Below are 23,542 nucleotides of genomic sequence, written 5' to 3'. Positions count from 1 at the left end.
AACAGGAGGCTCGAGAAATATTCCCCAAAGAACTATTTTTCGAGGGTTGCTTCCAAGCTCGATCGACTTTTCATGATCTTCCAGCTTCATCACGACCTTCTGTCCCTTTTTCCCCACCCTCTTTGTCGATCTACGAAAAGATCCAACAAAATTTAATTAGAGTCAAATTTCATTACTAAATTTAGAAATGGCTACTTTGTAAAATATATATATATATATTATGCAAAATTAAACGTTTTGCTTGTGGTACTTGCAGAAAATAATAATAATAATTTCTTCGTTAATATTTTATTCATTATATTAGACCATATGCGTGCTTAATTTCAATGATTTTTTATTAATTAAATATTTTTTTTATCGACAATACTAGTAATGCCATCTGACAAGAATTAAGATCAAACATTTTATCATTATAGTAGGAACTGAATTTACCGACAATAGGTAATAATAATACTCGTAAGATATCTATAATTTTATTTCTTATAAATGTCCGTAATGATAATTTTACATATAAATTTAGTAATATAATTCCGTGTTAATTATATATTCAATTATTTAAAAAGACGAGATATAGAATTGATTCTTTAGAAATAGTCTTTCTTTATTATACAAATACATAAAATGCATGGTATTTATAAAAGTAGCGAAATAAAATGATTATATATTATATTTAAAAGACACGGGCTCCTCGCGATTTTTATGGTTTGCCTAAATTAATATTTTTTCTTTTTAAAAATTCATCATATAAATGATATATTATCTCTTCTTAAGTAGCGTGGCAACGCATACATTTATAAAATTCTATCACAATAAGCAATTACACATTGTTTGTGACAAGTCAACATTGATTCGCGGTTCAAGAATCTGTGCTCAATTCAGAAATGAATCAAGAAAATAAATTTTTATCATTTGATAATAAAAACAATATCTTTGTTTTGTTCGTCATTAATAAGTATGTTTTGCCGATCACAGAACTTTGTTTCTCAAGCGTCCAAGATTACCAATTTCTGTTTCCAAAACGTCTCCTCGCTGTGAAAAAGAAAAGAATTTTTAATGTTCATAGAAAATAATTTGTTTATTAATAGGAAATTTATTTCAGCATACTTTCAAGAACTCTGGTGGCTTTCTCGTGAATCCTACACCTGCTGGAGTACCAGTGAGTATTACATCTCCAGGTAACAAAGTCATAAATCTAAAAGCAAAAATATAATATATTTTTCTTCATTTCAAACCCTTTCATTTTGTTAATAATGAAATAAAGAAAATGAAATTATTAATACTAACTGTGATATGTAAGCAACAATTTCGTGAGGTTTAAAAATAAGTTCACTGGTATTTCCATTTTGTTTAAGATTACCATTCACCCAAGTTTTCACTGTTAAATTATTAATATCACATATTGATTCCTTCGTCACGACGGCAGGTCCTAACGGACAGAACGTATCCATCGCTTTTCCAAGTAAAAATTGGCCACCATTGCGTTTCGATTTTTGCCAATCTCGCGCTGTTATATCTTGAGCAATTGTAAATCCAAAAATGCAATCCTCTGCTTCCTTATCGCTAATGGACTTACATCGTTTACCTATCACTATAGCGAGTTCAGCTTCCCAATCGACTTTCTAAATCCACAAGATTTAGAAATTAGACAAATTATTATCGTTGTATATATATATATATATATTTTTTTTAATTGTAACATTATTTTTTAATTTAATTTATTTTATTTATAATTTCTTAAATATAATAATTATCCATAAATTATTATATTTTACAAATAAGATTTTAACTAAATTGAATTTTCTCTTTCATTAATTTTGTTTACAAGACAATTTTCTTTTGTTCTTATTTCTGAAACAAAGTCAATGAGTTCGAACCAGACATTATATAGATAAAAAGTATGTCTCATATAATTAGACTGAAAGCACGCTAATCACCGGTTGCGTAATCTTAAACGGCTAAAAATATTTTTACAATTCGCAATTTACAAATTCCGTATATTAACAAGTTACATTCTAACTTAGGTGAAAGGATAAAATTGAAAATGTCAACTTTTCAACGAACATCTAACAAGAAATAAATACTTATTATTAAATTAAAGAAATGAATCAACATAATTGATAATATAAACTTGGGTCACCTGATCTTTGAACTGCAATTCGTTAATCATCAATCTCATTTAAGCATAAATAGTTTTGACGTTAAAAATTTGAATTAAAATATTCAAATTAAACATATTTAACATATTATATGAAAATTTTTAAATTAATTAAATAATCACGTCGATAATGTAGATTTCTTTAAATGTATAAATATAAATTTAAAAAAAAATTATTTTAATTGATAAATTAATATACATACCTCTGATATCGAGGGTAAAATAACATTGTCAGTTGGTCCTACGATGGTGCTAGGAAATTTGCTGAATACTACTGGACTTTCTGGTGTAGGTACACCTTGTTCTTCACAATGTCCGCTATAATTTAAACCAATGCATGCTAATTTATCCATGCGCGTAATCGGTGCCAAAAAATTCACATCTTCGGCCGGTGTTATGCTACGTCCTTCGGCGACAATCCTATTTAAATATTATATATTATAGCATATAAATACATACACATATAAATATTATTTACATATATGTATACAAATATGTATGCATGTACATATGTCTTATATGGAAAACATTTTTTCTATAGAAATTTCAATGTAAATTGACAAGTTGCATACTAATTTCTAACATGGCAGCATTCAGAAAAACTCTCAAGACTGAAAAATATAAATAAAAAACAAAGGTATTGTTGTCACGCACGAAAAGGCATTAGAAAAAAAGGAATGCAAAAGGTAATGTATTTTGCACTTTCAAACATAGCCATATAGTGTGTACTATTTCAATCTGAGGTAATACGAAACATGTGTTGTTTGTTTAAGATTGAAATCTCGTTGTTAGCCAAACGATGTGATAAGGATATAATGATAGTGAATGTATGTGATATTTGATAAGAGAGAACTGATATTTTCTTTCTCTTTCTTTAACTTTTATTTTTCTTTTAATTGTAAGAAGGAGAGAGAAAAAAGAGGTAAACATAATCATAGTCGAGACACTTATAATTACAAATTGTGGAAACACTTGCGATATTTAATTGTCTCTTAATAATGAAAAGAAAAAACATAAAAAAAAAGTATCAAAAATAAAAGGAATGCTTAACTCCAAAATGAACGGGATTTAAATTTCGTGCAATTCACCAACCTCTCTACGGCCGCCTTTAAATCGATATCGTCTTCCCTGGCGAAACAAAGTTTCAACTGTGAGAACGTTTTTCTATTTATATAGATATTTATTTTAAAAAAAAAAAAAAAAAAAGAAAGATAGGACGATAATAAGATTACTAAATCATTGATCATTTACTTAAATATAGAGTTCTATGATCGCTTATATAAATTATCTCGTATTATAAATTCCACATTGATTATATTACAATAAGTGTTATTAGCCTTATCTTTATTTCCTTTATCTTCTTATTGTTTCCATTTTCTTTAGAGATCATTTGAAATTTGTAATACAAATTCAATTATTGATTTAAAGATCTTATAAATAATTTTGTCGTAATAAGAGAATTTAAATAATTATAAAAAAAAATGTATTATTTTTTATTAGAAAAGGATCGACACAACATTTCATGGGCATTTAAATAATTTTATTTATTTTTTTTCTTAATGATTTCATAAATATTTATCAATGAAGATAATAGTTAACCTTGTTTATTATCGATCGTCGATAATATCATTGATCACCAATATTGACTTAAAAGGACGCATTTTGATAAGTAAAAAAAAATACAATTACCTTTTAGCTTTTTTTAGAAGGTCGTCACCACCCTCGAGGAATTTTTTTAATGAATTTGGAATTCTAGAATCTACTGCAGACACAGCTATGATATCTCCACCTTCTTTAAGCTGAACACCCAAGTGCTGGGGTCCGCCATTTTTATTTGTAAATTGTACGAATCTAGAATGAAAATTCAAAATTTGGATACATTTTAATCAATTGTTATTAAAATTAATTTATTTTTTTATGGAAAAATTTAAATTAATATCTTTTAAATAATTTCAATTGTATACAGCTAAATAATTTGTATTTATCTTTCATAAATATAAAATATTTATGTAGATATGCATTAAAATGAGTAAAAAGTAATTGGCATCGTACGTACTCTTATAGATTTATCGATGTATTATGAATGTAAGTTTTTTATCATTTAATCATATTTTTATTCTACATAGGTGATATATCAAATTGATTATAAATTTTGGAAAATTATTTATATATTATTTTAATACAAAATTGATCAAATTTATATATACTAACAAATTGGCACACGAATATAAATATGTAAATTACATGTGGCAGAGTTTCTACAGGGACGAAACTAGTAAAACTGGAACCACAAAAATTAAATCTATCTTTTGATAAACGATTGACGCATTGACACGTAACTAACCTCAATATTTCAAAAATTAAAATATGGTTAAAAACATGGGTGTAGTTTATTTATGAGCGTTTTCAAAACATATTCGTTATCAACAATGATCAGGAAAAAATATTTACTACTAGGAATTTTTTTCGATATTTCAAACAACCATTCTTCGCGAACACTTGAATCAATTTTTTAACAGACATTTATAAATCGATGAAATAATAAATTGTCGTTTGACGTAATACACATAGAATAAATATTATCGGCACTTTATATTAATCATAAAATTCATATAAACTATCTATAAAAAATATATAAGAAATGAAAAGATTATATAATTGTCAAGGTCAAACGACTAATTTTGTAAAAAATTCATGGTTATATCATGTTGACAATCTCTATTATATACACATTTCGACCATAAGAGAGGAATGTGATTATTATAATCATACAACACCGGCAATTACCTTTTCTGATATTGCATGTGATCGAAGTTTTACGTAAATAAGTAGATTTTTAAATTGTTACGTACAATAAAAAAATCGACTGAAGTATTTAATTGACAATTTTAACAATTGAGAAAAAAACTGAAAGTTAAACATAAGTAATAATAATAATATTAATAATAATAATAAAATAATTAACTAATTTCTTTTGTTTTGAAACATGTGTTTAATCTATGACCCAAATTAAACAAAGAAAAGAACAATTTAAGTAGTTAAAACCGGTTTCGAGCTCTCCAATGTTGATTTTATCTTGTAAACTAGAAACATATTTGGTGATACCACGTACAAACATGTTTTACAAGTAAATTGTATGAACATAACTTTCGAATTTATTCATTTTGCTCTTTAAGGTTGTTTCTTTTTTACATGTATGACATTTACATATGGATATTTGTACACGTCCTAAAATTTCACTTTCTTAAACGATATTTTACATTTAATTGGAAAAAAAGTTGAAATTGTTTCTTATCTAATTTATTCTATTTTTTGATTGTCATTTGTTATAATTCGAATAGCGTCTCAATTGAATTTCAAGTTTATTTTTAATGACAAAGTATTAAATACACGCGGAAGAAAGCTAACAATTAGGAGGATACTTATGGAAACGTATTTGCATAAATATTTAAATTTTATTTTCTATAAAATATTCGAGTCATTCGAAAAAATACTTATATAAAATTAATGTAAGGTTTATGTAAAAAAAGAAAATTTCGAAAAGGTCAATTAATACAAATGAAAATAATACAAAGATTAATACTACGGAAAGAAATATACAAACGGTCTAAAAAAATATGTTAGAAAAATTGGCAGAAGACCAAATGAACAGATCGTAGGGAAGACGTACGAAAAAAGAAATAAATAGATACAGAAACGTTCGAATATCGAATCAAATGACCGATGACGTCAATTTCAATTTAATCTTATAATAAATACTTAAGTATAGATCTTTCATGATTAGAACTAAATATCGATTAATAAATGACGTAAAATGACATAGTATATGTATACTTAAAAAAGTTTTTTTTTTTTAAATTAAAAGTTATAAGTAATTTTCTATATAAGAATCCCTGAATGATTACGTCCCTGAGACCGGGTGTATTTAACTCACCTCATATCGAGCGCACTATTCACTGAGAAGTTTCTACCAGCGGTAATATTTGCTACGAAATGCGTATTGACTTTCGCTTTCTCGCTGTTGCAAGCACTTCTCCAAAGTAGAAAAGTTCTACCAAGTAATCGGAACCTTCCACGATAAGGCATTTTGTCTTTTTTTAGAATTTTTATGTTAATTTTATCTTTTGTTATTATTATTTTTTTACTTTCCAGATAAATCAGGACTTCTCAATTGATATATTAAGATAACTAATCTCGGACAGTAGCTTTATGATAAATGTAATAGAAAAAAAATTTACGATTATTGTAATAATAAATGATCGATACATTCGTCTTGAGAGACTGATGGTGACTGAAGAATGCGTAACTCTGTGTTTTAAGTCCCTCTAACGGATGTTCAGAGAATTTCTTGGTTTAACGATAATGACCTATTGTTTTTTTTTATTACTCTTATTATTCTTTTTAAATAGCATACCCATTTATATTTTATGGTCTACTTGTCTCTTAGAGTTACGTCATCAGAAGAATACACTTTTCATAAGTTGAAATATTTACATACATATATTTTAGTTCCTTCAAGTATTCGAGAATCTGATTTTTCTCGCGTTCTTTATTTTTAGGAATGAGACATAATATTCTATTAGTTATATTTTCGAAATTTTATTAAATTGTTATGTCATCAAAATTGGTACTAAATAACTGAATTGTATTAATTAAAATCGACCAATCAGATTTAGAAAAATTCTTATAAAATTAGGTAGAATGTAAGAGTTCACAAATTCAGATTGGACTTTTCCTACTAACGCCACCTCGCGTTGATAAAGAAATTCTTTTTTAAATAAAATTTTTGATATTTGGATTTTTTTTTGCAAAATCTGATAAGTGTTAACTTCTTTAAATACAGGAATAACTTAATGATTTCCTTTCGTGTAATTATGTTTTCTTTATAAGATATTCTACAATATTTTATATAGAATGGAATAAATTAAAATTCATCTAATATTAAGTTTAGAATAAACAATTTAATCAAAAGGCTTTGTTCGTGTATATGCGAATTCTTCTCTTTTATGATATGGATTATAGGGATCGTCAACATAAAATCTTGGTCGTCTCCAATACTTGGTTACCATTGTATCAAGTAACCAGGACTGTGTAGCATTAGTGAAAATATGTTGACGTAATCTACGTTTTCTCCCTTCTGTTTTTCTCCACATATGTTTGTCATGCGCACAATATCTTCGTATCCACATACCCCTATGAAAATAAATATCATTAAACATAATGTTACTTAAGACTATGTTATTCGATCAACATAAAACATTAATATATAATATCTTGAAGATATATATTTTTTAGACGATTTGAAAATTAACAGTTTTACCAATTTAGCCTGTAAAACCGTTTAATAACTGCCTTGACAGTTTTTCTCTTTCCTTTCCTCATAGAAAACTTGATTAAGGTTCTTTTTGGTGTAATTGTTGTATCTTGCACGGATGATAAAATATTTCCATATGGTGTTACAGCACTGTAAAAATTATCATCTTATAACATAATTGTTTGAAAATATTTAGCGAAAAGGTTTTAATTTAAAAGATGTTTATCATATACCCAATCAATGTTTTATCGTTTATTCTATCTCTATTAAACCATGACTGTGTAGATAAAAGGGAGAAGCCTCTATTTTGAGTAACATTTGTAATAAGTTTTGGATATTCTTGGAGCACAAGAGTACCTGCATTTTTTACGTTGGCACATGACACGATACCTACAATATAAAAAAACAAATAACAATTTATAATATCAAATTTACATGAAATTATAATTGAAAAATAAGACGTTCGAATGAAATTTAAAAATAGAAGAAAAAGAAAAATAAATTAAAGACAAGAGATAGAAAGAAATAGACAATATACGAGTGAATCGTTCCTTCTGTCAAAAATGTGTTATGTGACCGTTCCGGTCCGTTCACAAACTTAACCTAAAAGATAGCCTAAAATAAATTTAAAAAACATTGATCTAGAAAACAGTGTAGATGTTTGAAGTAATGCGTAAGGACAAGAACGTATAAGAGAAAATCGTAATGAAAGTCAATATTATCGATGAAGAAAGAAATATCTTTAATAAATCGTACCTCGAACCGCAGCGCTAATAACGCGCAACATCTTTCTTCGCGTAGTTCCGTTCGGTGACCAGCTGTTTTGTACTGTTGCTCCCTCTTTTCCTTCGGCTGCCTGACCGGCCAACCCGAAAAAGATGTTTCGAATTGGACTCAAATTTTCGTGCAACGGTCTTAATGGGGTATGTAAAGTGTTAGTGCTACGAAAAAAATCGTCTTCTTGTCGTACGATTTGTTTATTCGAAAACAATCGAGTAAGAATTTGATTTTTGTGGTTAAGATAAAGATGGAGACAGAAGGAATGAGGGGAAATAGGTAAAGAAAGAGAGAGACAGAGATAGAGAGAGTATGATCGAAAAACAACATTTTCCAACTCGTTGATTTTCTATTTAAATTTTCTTTATTTCTTTCTCAAATATATTCGCTCTTTCGAAGATGGAAAGCATAAGGATTTTATGCACATTGCTTCGAAATTGTGAAGGAAAGCAATTACGCGAGTTGTCAGTGATTATTCTAAAGAATAAGATCAAGGTTGCGTGCCTCGTGTGACAAGATGGCTTAAAATTAGGAGTCTTACATAATTTTGGGAACATTGACTGGTACGCTTGACCTTTCAGGTAAAAAACCACGCTTACTCTAGACTATATCTAACTGCCAGGTACTACGAAACGCGTACTCGTGTCAAATGTGAACCGGAGGGAAGGTAAGATTTTCATTTTCTGTTATGACAGATCTTAAATACGCTTGGTTAGAATCTGTCACAATTCTTTAGCATTTTTATGTTTAAATTCTTCTATAAATTCTTCTTACGTTTTATTTCATTATTTGGATGTCATTTTATTTAATCATGTAATTCAGTTAATATGTAGAGCATTTGTATACATAGATTAGGTTATGTTTCAAACAGATTACCATTCGTAGATAAAAAGTTTAATTGCGATAACTTTTTTCAAGTAAGTTCAGTGTGCTTATCAAAGTGATATAAAACAGAAGAAAATAAGATGCTTTTCGCATTGATATTTAATATCAAAGAACAAGTTATAATTATGTAGCTTTTTTCTAGGTTTTGCAAGGATGTCAGACTTACGTCCAGACTTTCTGGACATAAGTATTCAACCGATTCCAAAAGAAGGTATTTAAACTTTATGCATGCTGAAATTAAAACATAGACATGTTACATCTGTAATCTTGCATATGAGATGTTATATGAGTAATTTGTATAATAATTATTAATTACAATTACGAGAAAATGCATGGCTACAAATATGTGTTTATATTCGATTCTGATTTGAGATATATATTTTTATTCAGTTACAACATAAAGTTTATACATCTGTTTTTGATGGAAGTGAGAAGAGCAAAAGTTCCGGTACGTTGGTTACTTTAGGAGCCTTAGCTATCGGGACCATAGGTGTTTTGGCTGTTGCGAAGAGTAATCCAGAGTTTCGAGCAACATTAGAAGGATGGATACCAGGAACGGACAAAACAATACGGATCATCTTTCAAGAAGATTCCAATTACTTGGAACTAATCCTCACACGTTTAGATGCTCTGAAGCAGAAGTAAGCCGATAAATATGCTCCTTTTACATTTAATAATTTATAACCAATATTAATTTTCATACATTTCTTTTTAGAATATCAAACATAACTTCCGTTTTCTACAAAGGCACATCGGAAAAAGAAGAACCAGGTCAGGTTAATAAAAACTCGTTAGAATGCATGAAGTTTGAAGAATATAAACGTGAGCTTAGAACCTTATCAGTAATAAATTAATTTACAGTCAACCTTTCATATTACTCCCTTCCTGCATTGTATCGTGTAAAACATTTGTAGTCATACAAAAATTATTATGCTGTTTGTATCGTAAACTTGATTTACTAACATTTAACAAATTCCTATGTATACTATAGCACCAAAACCAGCTTTTGTAGAACTGGTAAACAAGAAAGAACCACCTGCTAAAGAACCTTATGCTGAAATTCGTGTAAGCAAAGAAACTAAAGAAAAACAGGAAGATATTCAAGGCGGTATGCTTTTTTTAAATTTTATTTTTTACAGATTATGTTATTGTATTCTTCATTTAATTTACTTAATCATTAACTTGTTCCAAAATTAATTGTTTAATATACTTAATTAAATTATTTACTTATTACTACACAGTTACCGGAAAGCCAGCACCGCCATCTAAGGATATTCCAAAAGAATTGATGCCAGAAAATCTTGTAGAGTTGGAAAAATCTTGTGGTCAAACAGCCGCGAAAGCTGTTGCTGCTTATAATACAGCAATATGTGCATTAAAGGATTATAATCGTGATGTAATTAAAGTTGTAGAAAGTATCGATTCTTCCGTACCTGCCAGTATTTGGAACAGGTATATTTTTAATCATCATAAATTATCATTAAATAAATAACAGAATTTTGTTTGTTTGTTAATCAATAGAATGAATTTATTTTAGATTAAAAGAAGCTACAGAAAAAAGAACACAAGCGTTGCACGAGGCAGAAGAACACGCTACCAAAGTTTTAGATTCACTCAAACAAATGTATAATTTGATAGATGATCCCAAATTGGATGCACCAGCTCATGTTAAAACTGCGGCTAGAAGAAATGTTAAGCAATTGTTGGATGATCTCGACGATGTCAAAAAGAAATTTGAAAATGAATTAGAGCAAGGAAACATTACTGAACGTTATTGGAAACAAGTTAGAGCAGCTCGAGAGAAATTCAGCGAAGAATTATATATTTTATTCCCTAGTATAAATCTTGACGAAAAGAAACTTTCCGTCAAGGAGGAACAATTTGATCTTTTCGTTCTACATATGTACAATACAATGATTTATCTTCAAAAAGAATTAGAAAAATTACAGGTTAATATCTAACGATTATGAATAATGATAAAAAAAAAATCTAATTATAATTATATATAAATATTTATTAAAATTAACGTACCAACATATATTTTTTATTACAGACAATTCATACTGCCAGAGTAAAAGCTGCCCTAAAAGCATCGAAGGAAGATTTTACGGATGCAAAAATAAATGAATTAGTAACCTTAGAAATAGAAAAAGAAAAACGTGACCTGGAAGAAAAGTTTAATAAGAAGGTAAGCTTTTATATTAATTTATTTAAATATTAATCAACATTTTTCAATGCACGTTAGCATCGATAACAACGATGCTTTGATCCTTGATCAAAAATCTTTTAATAATGAACAAAGTAATGATAATTATTTAAAGATCGATATCATAACATCATCGAAAATACTTTTTTCATCGTATTTTAATATCGCGTAGGTATCATCGTCATAGATGAGAAGTAATAATATTGGAAAATCACTATTTTTAACGTATAACGTAGATATTACCTGTGTCTCTTGATTCTATATGTGTATAAAAATATATGTATGTATCTATCGACTCGAAAAACGTAAAAAGAAGCTGGAAAAATGTTGAGAGAGAATGATGATAGTGGTGTTAGAGAGTGAGAGACTGTGTGAGGTAGGCTACTATTCCCTTCGGGCTTTTTATCTATTTCCATTTGGAATACCGCCAATATTTCAGAAACGCGAGAGGCAATATTATCTCTTTAGACTAGTCTCGTGGTACATTCCTACTGTCTATACGGATAGTTTAGGCGAGATATCCATTTCGAGAGAATCACTATGACTTACTGTTGTCTATTCGTTCCATACTCTGCGTCACTACTATGCAATCCATACTTGTGTGTGATATACATGTGGGATGTATGTGTGTTAGGAGATATAAATCTCTTTGGAAGTCTGATCGACGAACTTCTATATCCTATTTTTTTCTCTTTCTCTTAGTCTTTTTCTCATTTATTTTCAGTCATAGCAATAGCAGATAATCCTTTTCGGTACTTTTTGATTCGAAGATATTTCCCAGCCCCCTCCCCTGCCCTTCCTCCTTTCTTTGCTATTCCATCTCTATTTTTTCCAATCGTATATTTTTCACTTACGACAATGTTAGTTTAATGTTTGTCAAAAGGAAGATACGAAGCGTACTTCCTTCAAGTTTTCCTACCCCTACGAGTTTGTAATTTTAGCTTCCTGTTTGGAAAAAAATAACTTCTAGATATACTTTTTATCTCAAGGGTACTTTCACTCGATTTCTCACCCTTCTTCTTCTATTTCTCTCTCTTTTCTTTTTTTTTTTCTTTTTAATTCGATCGAATGGAAAGATAAGCCGGGAAGTGGTTCGGTAAAATTGATAAATAAATAAATGTAGCTATATTTTTTGGGTCAAGAAAATGAAAAAAAGGAAAGGAAAAAAAAACGATCGATCGGCATCGTTTCGGGTAATCGATTCGACGTCCGTCCAATTCAAGCGTATTTTATTTGTAAGCGAAAGGTCCTGACGTCAGATCCCTCGGCGATGTTTTGAAAATTTATGCGCTGACGTGGCACAAGATGCTAGACGAAATTATGTAAGAGTCAGAAAAAGGGCAGTAAGCTGTAAAATAAAGACAAAGTTGAAAGAGAAGAAGAAGAAGAAGAAGAAGATGGTTTGGAAGGTAGAGAAAGAAAAGATAAAGATTTGTTATTCCACGCTTCTTCGGATGGACTCGAAAAACTTCAAAGTTTCTTATCCGGGCTGAGCTTTCCGAACTTTTTAGTACAAACTTGGTCTCATCGAATGGTTCCACGTTTAGGTTTCTTTGTAGGTATTCGAGATATAGATACTACGGTCTATCGACTCGATAAACGACGAATCGGTTTTACGTGCATTCATTTATTTCTACGGTCATTCGAAGAAACTTTATTCTTTTATTATATCTAAGAGAATACGTGATAGTTATACTTCTACTTACTTGTACGGTCATTTGAACAAATGTTCTTTTGTATGTTCTTTTTTCTTTTCTTTTTTTTTTATCGAAGTGTATGCAATGGTAAACAGTAAATTTTATATTAAATTTTAAAAGTAATTCGTACTTTATAACAAAGTCAAACTTTGCAAGAAATTGTTAGATTATTAAATGTTAACTATTTTATATAAGAATAGACACAACTTATAATTAATCGATAATTATTGTTACAAGTGTTGACTATAGGAAAGAAATTTTTTGTTTAAGTTCTTGGAGCATAACAAGTTCTTTTTTACTGACTTGAGAAACAAACAGTATTACGGATATAATTATCGACGAGATATGCGAAATTGTAAACCATTTTTATTCAAACACTATCACCGTTCCTGTTAATCTTGTATTTTTTCTTTTCTTTTTTTTTTTAGCTAGAATTTGTATCAAGAAAACGTTTTTTAATTGAAACCTTTAATAGTCTCGCGTTCTACTTTTTGTTCCTTTCCTTTTTTCGGTGCTTTTCGATTTTTCTGCTTTATAGCTTTGGGTTACAAGGTTGGACGTTGAACGTAAACGATCGTTATCCGATACTGGAACGAGTAACGTAGATTTATCTCAAAGCAAGAAATCGTTTCGAACTTTGTCCCGAAGCGAAACGGAGACGAAATTTTTCGACCGAACGAAAAACGATTTCGTCGATACTACAATACCTGATATTTGTGGTTTACCATGATACACATATACATACATATATATATATTTAAACGATGAGTCACGATTTTAGATTATCTTATTAAACTTTACCAATCAAATCGATAAAGGGTGGATGGAAGAAAAATTGTGTAGAAAAATCGAGTTAACTTTTTCGAGTATCTTTTATCGTTCGTGTGTTTTTCATGTATGCATTTCTTTCTATACCTTTGGAAAAACGTTTAGAAAAGTTATTCGTTTTTTTTTTCGAGAGTATGCAGGAAGTATAACGAATAATATAAACGTATGTGTGTGTATCGTCATCGACATCGGTCGATAATACAATATTATTTTTCGGATATCGAATGCTTGGTATTTGCTCGAATGGGGCACATCGCTTTGCGGAAAATCGATTGTTAGCGATCGACATCTTGAAAAATTACGATATTCGAGCACGCGCTGGAACTTCGTTCTCGCCAAATCCAATATCCACTGGACCGATACGCTTGATGAAACATCCCGAAATAGTTCTATTCTCTAGGAACGAAATCGCTAAAAGAGAAGGAAATGTGAACCGTTTGACCGCAAGGCGAACCACTTTAAACGATCGATTGAAACAGAAATAATATTTTAGTCTAATAACATTTTCGCATTTACGTTCTATAATATGCTCGGTTTAACAATTTACTATAGTCTTTAAAGATTATTATTTATTATGTTGGTATCAAATGAAAAACAATTTAACTTGATATATAATATTTTTAATACTATATATTGCATTACATTTTTTCGATAGAATTAATCTTAAATCTTATTCAAAAAAAAACCAAAATCACAAATGTTTTAAAAAAGAAAAAAAAACGAACGACCGATTTTCTGAATGTATTTCATTTTCCAAAATGATCCTCCTCAAATATTCTTAAAGTTATAGAAATATTTAAATACGTAATTACCAACTCGTCCGATAATTTCCCCTCGATGTTACCCGAAATTGAATTTCATCAATAATTCTTTTTTGCATTACTTTTCAAGTGAGAAGACAGTAGAGAATTAGACGAAGGTCAGCGATCTTAAATATTGGAATAATCCAAGAATCCTAAGAGTAAGGAAATATTTAAGGTTGCGGGTTCTTCCCGTAACCGCGTTAAAGCATATAAGGGTTATAAATTATCGCGTTAAAATTGCAAACGGGATGAGACTTGGCACGCGCTTTCGTGTTCTCTTGTCCGCAGGGATTTAGGATGAAACGTTAACGTTGGTATATAGTATAATAGATGTTCCAATGAAAAAGAGAGAGAGAGAGACAGCGACAGCAGAGCAGAGCAGAGCAGAGCAGAGCAGAGCAGAACAGAGCAGAGCGCAAAGTTGTCGAATTTCGTTCGTTTTTCTTTCGTTTGAACCATTCGATGGATCGTAGGTTAGAGAAAGCCATGAATTTTCTCTCTCTTTATCTCTTTATCTTTGTCTCGCTTGAAGCATAGTTCACTCGACTACACACAACTCGGGTTGTCGGATCAGTGGTGCGTTAATTATTGACACAACGTCTCTCCACATAGAGGCGAAGTGCTAGTGGGCTCTCGCATGCTTCCCAGTTCTGGATTCAGGAACAAGGATCCGTAGGCGTTGAGCGCATACAAAATACGTCAGGCAGAAGACGACATGCCCTGAGAGAGAGGGAGAGAGAACTCAAGAGAGTCGGAGATCGTGAAAGTAGGTAATAGTAGAATGTATGCGTGTATGCATGTATGTATGTGTGAGAGAATATAAGGGAGAGAGAGTGAGAGGTAGAGATACTGGGCAGACAGATCAGACCTTCGAGACTTGGGTCACTTCCCAATCAGGGCGGCTTCTGCTAAGCCTTAAGTGCGGGTAATTAATCAAAGTCTCATTACGCTAATGCTTCGACACTTGACTGGCATACTTTACTTCTCTCTATGTGTATATATATGTATGTGTGCGTGTTTGAAGACGTTGTTGGTAGGTCGTTTTCTTTGCGCTTTCCATGTCTCACGAACCGAATCTTTTAGAAACCATCTTTCATGATTATCATTGAAGTTTGAAGTTGAGTATATAATATATATATCTATACTTGTCGTATTACATTATTTTTATTACTCGAGGTAATTAGATAGAAAGAAATGTCAGATCTTAATAGCCTGTGATCGATATCTTATTTTTTTTTTCTTCTTCTTTCTTTTCAGTTACTAATGGAACAACAAAAGTTCGACGAGGAGTTAAGAAGACAGCTGAAGTTACATTCGCAGATCCATGTCGATCATTTGAAAGAGGCTCTTTCGGTGAAAGAAAAAGAAATGATCAGAGCAATGGAACGTGCTTTGAGCGAACAGTCCGAAGAAGAAGCAATGAAATATAAGGCTCAGCAAGCTCCGATCGTTGGCAGGTTACGTGGTTTGGAAGCTACCCTTAAAGGTGAGTGATACCTATTTTACGATATATTATATTTCCTTTCCAATCGAAATATCTTCATTTCTTATTTACTTGACACGAGTTATTTATCGATGAGCATTTTTTGGTTCCGGTTGATTCACCTTATATATCAAACAAGGAAAGAGAGTAAAAGGATAGAAAAGAAAAAACACTTTCGATATATTGTCAATCTTCTAACTGATATTTTTTTTTGATCGTCACCATCGATCCGTATTTATATCATCTTCCAATCATTCCGTTACGCACACCAAACACATTTGTTCATCTGTATACCTGTCTCGATATTATTCTAGTAGTAACGTCATCGAATATCAAAATTAGTCACGTAGATATACGATTCGTCTACGGTATTACGTAACGTGGACCGAATACGAGAGTGCACTTTGTCGGTGATAATTTTGTAAATGGATGATAGGTCTAAAGAAAAAGAGGAGAATAAAAAGATGGTACCTATCGATCGTCACAAAGTGAACTTTTATTTTTATAATAAATTTCATTTGATTTTTAATCGTCTTCTCGTATCAATCGTTGTTACTAAATTACATACAGTCTCGAATTATGTTTGATTGAAAATAGAAAATAAATAAAAGTCTATTCTGTGTGAAAGAAAGAAAGAAAGAAATAGAGACAGGTGTAAAAGAAAGGGACAGAAAGGAAATAATAGAAAATAGAAGGAGAGAAATTGGGAAGGGTTGTCCGATAAAACTCGACGAAAGTTCGCGCATCGTCATCCGACGAAGCTCGCGAAAGCTTCTCTCTAATCCACTATCCTTGGTGGTAAGTAAATGTCCGAAAAGGGGTATCCTTTTGTATGCAACGAGTAAAATCTATGTGCTCGCTTGGGGAAACAAGGACGACGTGTGCATGCTTTTTCCTTTGTCGCTACTTTCCATTATACCCTATCGTGGCGCTTAATTACAACGACAAAAAGGCGCCTTAAGTATTTTGTAACGTCGTGTGACACAGGCATCAAGAGAAAAAGTTAGAAGGAGAGAGAAATAGAAGGACAAAAAGATAGAGAAAGAGTAATGCCGGTTTCACGCGAGCATATTTTATACGCGTATGAAAATATATATGATGATATGTTACATACGTACATGTTAAATATTGAATCTACGTGTACACCAATGAAAACGTTCACACGCGACGATTATTACGATAATTATTACGAGATTCTGTACGTTCATACTGATTTCATTTGGATAATAATCAAATATTTTGTTCACAGAAGTATCTTATACGAGTATTCTCGTGCGAAACCGTTCACAAATTGATCGCATTCTCTTCTCTCACTTTTCTCCCTTCTATATTATCTCTATTTGATTTGAAGTTTTGGCAAGTTCCTTTTACTAACTATCATCTTTCTAGTTACATAGTTTGTCTTGCTAGTTTTATTTGGCTAGGAATCGTTGATCGAAGCTTAATACGGATTAACTTAAGTCGGGCTCAATAACAGTGCCGACACTCTCATCGGTAATCGCTTATCGTTCCTGAACCGTCAGGAGAGATTAAGTCTCATGATTATAGATGGTACTTTTGAGATGAACGTGTTAAGAAGTATCTACTCCTCTCGAGAATTCTGAATTTCGCGTATCTCTAATTTATATTCGTCTTACGTCGTTTTATTTTTATTTTATTTTCTGTTATGCATTTGTCATATCAATTTTAATTTATAATTATAGATAATATTATAGTAAGAGTAAAAAAATACGAGAGTATTAATATAGTAATATTTTAATCGTTAATCGTAGAAACATACGCTCGAATTTAAAAATGTTTGATCATATAAATATTCGTATTCATTAAAAATATGTTTTAGTATTCCAGTATGGTCCAATATGTTTAGTACCATTTAGTATGGTATTTCGGTTTATACTACTTAATCACGATTACGGTTCGATCGTTCTCTCTACCGTAAACTTAACTTTCCAGCTTCCTCCTCCTCCTCCTCCTCCTCCTGTTTTGCCTCCTTCTCTCCCACCACCCGCTATCACTTCCGGCTGTGGTTACGACAGCGGAAGGAAATTTTGAAATACCTTAGTGGGTGGTTAAACGGCGAGATAAACGTAGACGAAGATTTACGAGCAAGTTAATCGTCATTTTTTTCTCTTTTCTTTCTCTCTCCCTCTCTCTCTCTCTCTCTTTTTTTTTTCGGTGAACCGGTACCCATTACTATTTTACCCATTACACATATTTTTCTCTCTTTTTCCATTTTGACCGCGAAGAAAAAAAAAACTGGGAATTACTTTCTGGTATAATTATCTGCTCGGTTTGCGTCATACGTTTTGAAAAATTTCGTTTCATATACACGTATTATAGTTCGTTCGAAATGAGATTCGTGATTGTGCGAGTTTTCGCGTTTGCCATTTGTTCCAAATTTTTTTCTATTTTCTCTATTTTCATCTCTATAAATATAAAGGAAGGAAGGAAGAAAAATAGATTCGTGTATTGTATTTACTTTAGTTTGATTTAACTTTTCTTTATTTATTCTTTTTTTTTATCGATACAAACGATTTCTTTTTCGTATCCTCATTCCAGCGAATTAACACGATTTTCTGTTCTCTACAATGAAACCTTAAACGAAACGGAGAGGTTGTGTAAAAAAAAAAAGAGAGAAAAATCTGAAGACTGGGTGGGAAGGGAAGGAATGAAAGGGAATATAACTAGTTAAAGAAAGAAACATATATAGAAAATGACTCGTAAGAATAATATCTGAAGTTGTTCCCCTACTGAAAGTTTTCTATTTAATTTCATGAATGACGTAACTTTATTTAACGATTGGCAAAGGTGTTTTCGCGAACGAGGTCGTGGCTAGAAGTTAGTAAAGTAAAGATCTCCGACTCCCTTGAGAAAAAAGAGTGTGGATGGTAGAAGATGGTAGAAGAAAGGTAAGTGAGTGTACATTTAAGAGGATAGGTGGAGGAGAACAATGTTGATAGCGAAAAGAGAATGAAACGAGATAAAGAGAGAGAGAGAGAAGGAGAGAAGAGGGTGGAGGAAATCTTATTCTTCTTTTTCTTCCAACGAAAAATACTCCAATGAAAGAATACAGTAAAGTAGACAAAGATAAGGGGAGAAAAACAATTGAATAAATGAAATCGAGAAAAGAGTGCACATTTTCTTATTCCTACACAAATTTTCTACCACATTTAACATCAAATTGAATATCCAATATGTATTCTTTCAAATTAAAATTATACTTAATGATACATTTTTTTTTCCTCTTTTTTTTTCATGAATTTTGCTTATTTTCTTTAATAGGCTATAATTGTATGACTAAAACACATTTTAAAATATTATTTTTATACTATTAAAATACATGAAACTATTGTAAATAATAAATGTTAGATGATTCAGAGTACCGCGTAGTATAATAATTCTGAAGATATTGACTTTTCAATATTTGAAATCGTCTGACTAATGCCGGACAGTTACTACTTCCTTCGTGACGTGATCACATCGTTGCGAACTTATTTTCAAATCATCACAATTTTTAATGATCATCACTTTCGTTTACATTTCGATGTATAACAATGTATAATGAAAGATATGAAATTGCAAATGGTTAACATTCATTACAAAAAAAGAAGAAAACAATAAAAAGAAGATAGGAAACTTAATGACTGTAAGTTGAAGTAGCTTAAAATCCGCTATTAACGAGGTGATACACAGTACGTACCACCTATATCAGGTTAACTCGTAAATGAGTTTGTCGTGGGTTGTCTGGACGTAATGATAAAAACGTTAGCAATATATTCGCAAAGAGAGAGAGGGAGAGAGAGAGGATATACATACGTAATAGTGGCACCCAGGGGTGGTCTTACCAAATAGCAAGCTCTAAATTTATAGTTCCCCCGATAGTTTGAGCCAGATAAAGGGACAAAGGCGAACACCGAGAAACACGTATAAAACGAAACAAATAGATATAGATACAAACACGCACACACAGAGAAAGAGAAAAGGAGGGTGGAGAGAGGAGGAAGGAGGATGGGGTGGTTGGGGGTAATAAAGCAGCACAAATCGTCGAATCACGATTTTACAAGCCCGTCGACGAATAGCTAATGTATGCAACGCGCGTCGTCAATTATAACTCGAGCAATTTGTATATATCTCTAAAGCATTGTTAAGATGGAAACATGGTAGGATTATTTTCTTCCTTTCTCGCAATGTAATTTTGTGAAAAGATCTTACGTTAGAAATGCCATAAATCAAGTTGATGTATTTCTTTTCTCCCTTTTTCCTTCGCCACAATTCCCCGCCACCCCCCCCTCTTTTCAACCCCCCATCCTTCTATCCTTTTTTTTATCTTTCTTTTCTTTACGTTCAACGACAACAACATCGATGGCGACGGTAAGAAAGTAGGATACTCCTTTGGCAATTGTGGGTCTACGAAAAATATATTATCGAATAAAGCTGGTGCTGTTCTCCTTCTCTTTCGTTTTGCTGTGTCAGTGACAGGTTTCTGGAATTACGGGTCAACGATGACAATGAAAGCGGCAGTCTAGTGGAAAACTCGAGAAAACCGTGTGAGAAATAACTGAATAAAGTGAACAATCAAATTGTTGATGGTAACAGGGGATTGGCGATTGGATAAATAATGAATGTAAATCTTTTGATTAAATTACTTTTTCGAACAAAATGAAAAAACATATTTTTACATCGTTCATTAACAACTTTGTTATCATATCGCGATAAAGTTAAGTCAGTGAAAAAATTCTTAGTCGTTTTGATTTAAACGTTTTTATCACTCAGTATTCTCAACAATAAGGCTAACAATAGATACGAATAAGCTGGAACTTGTCTGAAAAGGGGAAGAAGAAGAAGAAGAAGGGGGCAAAGAGAAGAATCTATCGCATCATTTTCAATGCTTCTCGGAAACTTAGCGAATCGGAAAGCAGTTTGCTACGAAGGCAACCGAATAAGCAACTAACACTGCTTAAGTGTGTGAGTAGGGTAAGAGATAGAGAGGGGGAGAGAGGGGGTACGATATTGTGGCGCAGATTTGATCGTTACGGGTTCGATTCTTGGTTGAAAGTTTTCGAATGTTCGGATAATTCTCTCAGAACTTGTGGCAAAGTTTATTACATGCCCCAGCTATACGTAAGATCACGTTGACAAGCCCCCTCTTGGGGTTATGAAATTCTCATCCCCTGTCTTCTTGTCCTTTGCAGCTTCTCTTTCTTTCTTTCTATCTCATTCATTCTTCTCTTTCTCATCTTCATACTTTCTTGACGTTTCAGGGAAAAGACCCAAAGCGAGACCAAAAAAAAAAAGAAATCGGGAGAAGTTGTTGGAAAGCAGCTCAGTTTACGAATTTCAAAGATCGTTATTTATTTTCTCGTCAAAATTCGTTTAGGTGCTTTCGCATACGTCTCCTTCCTTCTCTCTCTCTCTCTCTATTTTTCTCTCTTTCTTTCTCTCTTTCTCTGTCTCTTTCTTTCTCCCTATCTCTTTTTTTCTCTCGCTTTTTCATCTTCCCTAGCTTTAAAACTCTCCCTCGTAGTAGGTACTTAGAAACTCTTAACAAGATTTATGCGCGGCCGACACCGCGAAGAAAAGAAATAAGAAGAGCAACCCGACGTTCTCAGATTTTGTACGTCGACTTGCAAATATCACCAAAGCAAGCCCCATAAGTATCGCGAAAGAGAGAAAGAGAAATTAAAAAGAGAACAAAATGACTAAAATATATATATATATATATTTGAGTTGGTTCAGAAGCCAATGCGGTTGTCCATTTTTTGGATATATTATGATTTTTTGTAAATTTCAATGGGATAATTAAAAGATTTAATCATTGTTTCGTTCTTTCTTTTTTTCTATCTTTGTCACCTGACAAATGGTGAAAGTTTTAAGCTTTTTAAAATGCTATTATTGTCCTAATAAATACTTATGTTTTTATTTGCACATCCTGTACGTATCTTGTCCTATTTCATAGCTTACCATTTGAAAAAAGATTTTATATACTTTGCCGATTAAATTAAGAAATGAAACATTTTTTAAACCGCAATGCATTGAAAAACATTCATTTTATTAATTTTTGTTATCTGGACTTAACCGCATTTATATATATATATATATGTGTGTGTGTGTACGAACGCGTAAATTGATTTATTATGAATTACGATAGGAGAAAATTGATAGAAACTGGGAATACGTATACTCCTCGTTATTCTTTGCCACTGGCGTCGTCACTTGCTTTAGATCTGTCTACTCTTTATGATTTATGGTATCACGAGTTTTTAATGAGTTACGCGATTTCTATGCCAAAGGTCAGCGCAATATGTGCCCGTGTCATTAGCATTTTGGAGTACGCTTCCTAACAGTATACATCAATTATCGATGCCCATCGACTGTACGTACCTACTCGTTATAGTTTCGAGTATCGATGTCGTGTCGATCATCCTCAATAAGTAGTAATGGTACTTCATTTGTCAGACTAGTTCACAACTTACCGATCAGCATGACTTTAACAATCGTTTTATACTTCTTCACAAAATGATGAATATTCTCTAGAAAAATTCGTTAATATTTTTATCTTATTTTATTATGCGTTATTATTATTATTATTATTATTATTATTATTATTATTAATTTTAATTGTAATAATACAATTTCCTTTTTTATATATATATTATAAGAATTTTTCCAAACAGAAAAGAAATTCCTCGATCACTCTCGTATAATATTTTTCTTTGTTTTTTATTTATTCTACTTTCCCGTCCCATCATTTTCATTTTCAATGTTCCCGATATACGACAGTTCACGGAAATTCTTTGGAGAATTCCACCACGGTACGCGAGAGCAAAGACACACGAACTCAGTTTATCTGCGGAAGGAAACTCATTTAATGTTTTTTTTATTTTTTTTGTTTTTTTTCTATTTCTTTCTCTCTTTCGATGGTGGAAATCCTCCGGTGAGAATTTTTTTTGTCCTACTTACTTTTTCTCGAGAGATACCGATCGTTCCATCGAAGGTCACGGAAGAAAAGCTAAGTTGGTCCATCGAAGTTTCGTGAGAGGTACGATATCTTAAGAAAGAAAACGGATAGGCGAAAAAATATAGTAAAACGGGGAGATAGAGAAAGGAGAAGTATCTTTTATTGCGGTAGGTGAGTGTGGACTAAAACGTATAAAAAGAACGTGACTGCTCGATTTTTCAAGATACTTTTTATCCGATTACATTTCCTTTATCGATCGTATTACTTCCTTTCATTTCCTTTCAAACGATCTCTTCGTAGAATTTAAATAACTTTCTTGATCTCTTCCATTTACCCTCATCTATTTATTCATCTATATACATATATACATATATTTTAATAGAATTTTTTATTTTACGGAAATGAGAAAATATAAAAAAAAAAATTTGCATTAATA

General features: G+C 31.4%; 3 protein-coding genes across 5 annotated transcripts in view; 1 reads left to right on the top strand and 2 right to left on the bottom strand.

Annotated features, from left to right (window-relative positions):
* Positions 1 to 571: 571 nt before the first annotated feature.
* LOC122525087 (fumarylacetoacetate hydrolase domain-containing protein 2) lies at positions 572 to 7,004 on the bottom strand. 2 transcript variants are annotated; one of them, XM_043647695.1, is made up of 7 exons: positions 6,090 to 7,004; positions 3,845 to 4,006; positions 3,248 to 3,283; positions 2,359 to 2,575; positions 1,285 to 1,619; positions 1,105 to 1,192; positions 572 to 1,029 (listed from the first exon to the last, which is right to left on the bottom strand). In XM_043647695.1, exons 1-7 carry the CDS (start codon positions 6,239 to 6,241, stop codon positions 967 to 969), a joined length of 1,053 nt encoding a protein of 350 aa, XP_043503630.1. In that variant the 5' UTR covers positions 6,242 to 7,004; the 3' UTR covers positions 572 to 966. The 2 variants fall into 2 exon arrangements, with proteins under 2 accessions (XP_043503630.1, XP_043503631.1); XM_043647696.1 differs by lacking the exon at positions 3,248 to 3,283.
* Positions 7,005 to 7,096: 92 nt separating this feature from the next.
* LOC122525088 (39S ribosomal protein L35, mitochondrial) lies at positions 7,097 to 8,324 on the bottom strand. Its single transcript, XM_043647697.1, has 4 exons — positions 8,226 to 8,324; positions 7,703 to 7,859; positions 7,476 to 7,619; positions 7,097 to 7,348 (listed from the first exon to the last, which is right to left on the bottom strand). Exons 1-4 carry the CDS (start codon positions 8,254 to 8,256, stop codon positions 7,117 to 7,119), a joined length of 564 nt encoding a protein of 187 aa, XP_043503632.1. The 5' UTR covers positions 8,257 to 8,324; the 3' UTR covers positions 7,097 to 7,116.
* The window catches only part of LOC122525086 (MICOS complex subunit Mic60), a 28,742-nt gene continuing 13,459 nt past the window's right edge, over positions 8,260 to 23,542 (top strand). Inside the window, exons 1-10 of one of the 2 annotated variants that reach the window (XM_043647692.1) lie at positions 8,260 to 8,392; positions 8,828 to 8,913; positions 9,274 to 9,342; positions 9,560 to 9,772; positions 9,847 to 9,902; positions 10,123 to 10,239; positions 10,373 to 10,583; positions 10,669 to 11,080; positions 11,185 to 11,319; positions 15,923 to 16,151. In XM_043647692.1, coding sequence (XP_043503627.1) covers positions 8,348 to 8,392; positions 8,828 to 8,913; positions 9,274 to 9,342; positions 9,560 to 9,772; positions 9,847 to 9,902; positions 10,123 to 10,239; positions 10,373 to 10,583; positions 10,669 to 11,080; positions 11,185 to 11,319; positions 15,923 to 16,151 — 1,573 coding nt within the window. In that variant the 5' untranslated portion in view covers positions 8,260 to 8,347. The remainder of the gene's footprint in view (positions 8,393 to 8,827; positions 8,914 to 9,273; positions 9,343 to 9,559; positions 9,773 to 9,846; positions 9,903 to 10,122; positions 10,240 to 10,372; positions 10,584 to 10,668; positions 11,081 to 11,184; positions 11,320 to 15,922; positions 16,152 to 23,542) is intronic. The other variant, XM_043647693.1, reaches the window with a different exon arrangement.

Source organism: Polistes fuscatus, unplaced genomic scaffold (genome assembly GCF_010416935.1).
Source record: "Polistes fuscatus isolate 324 unplaced genomic scaffold, CU_Pfus_HIC Scaffold8, whole genome shotgun sequence".
NCBI lineage: Eukaryota > Metazoa > Arthropoda > Insecta > Hymenoptera > Vespidae > Polistes > Polistes fuscatus.
Note: the sequence above shows the minus strand (reverse complement) of the source record. Positions and strands in the feature narration are given on the sequence as shown.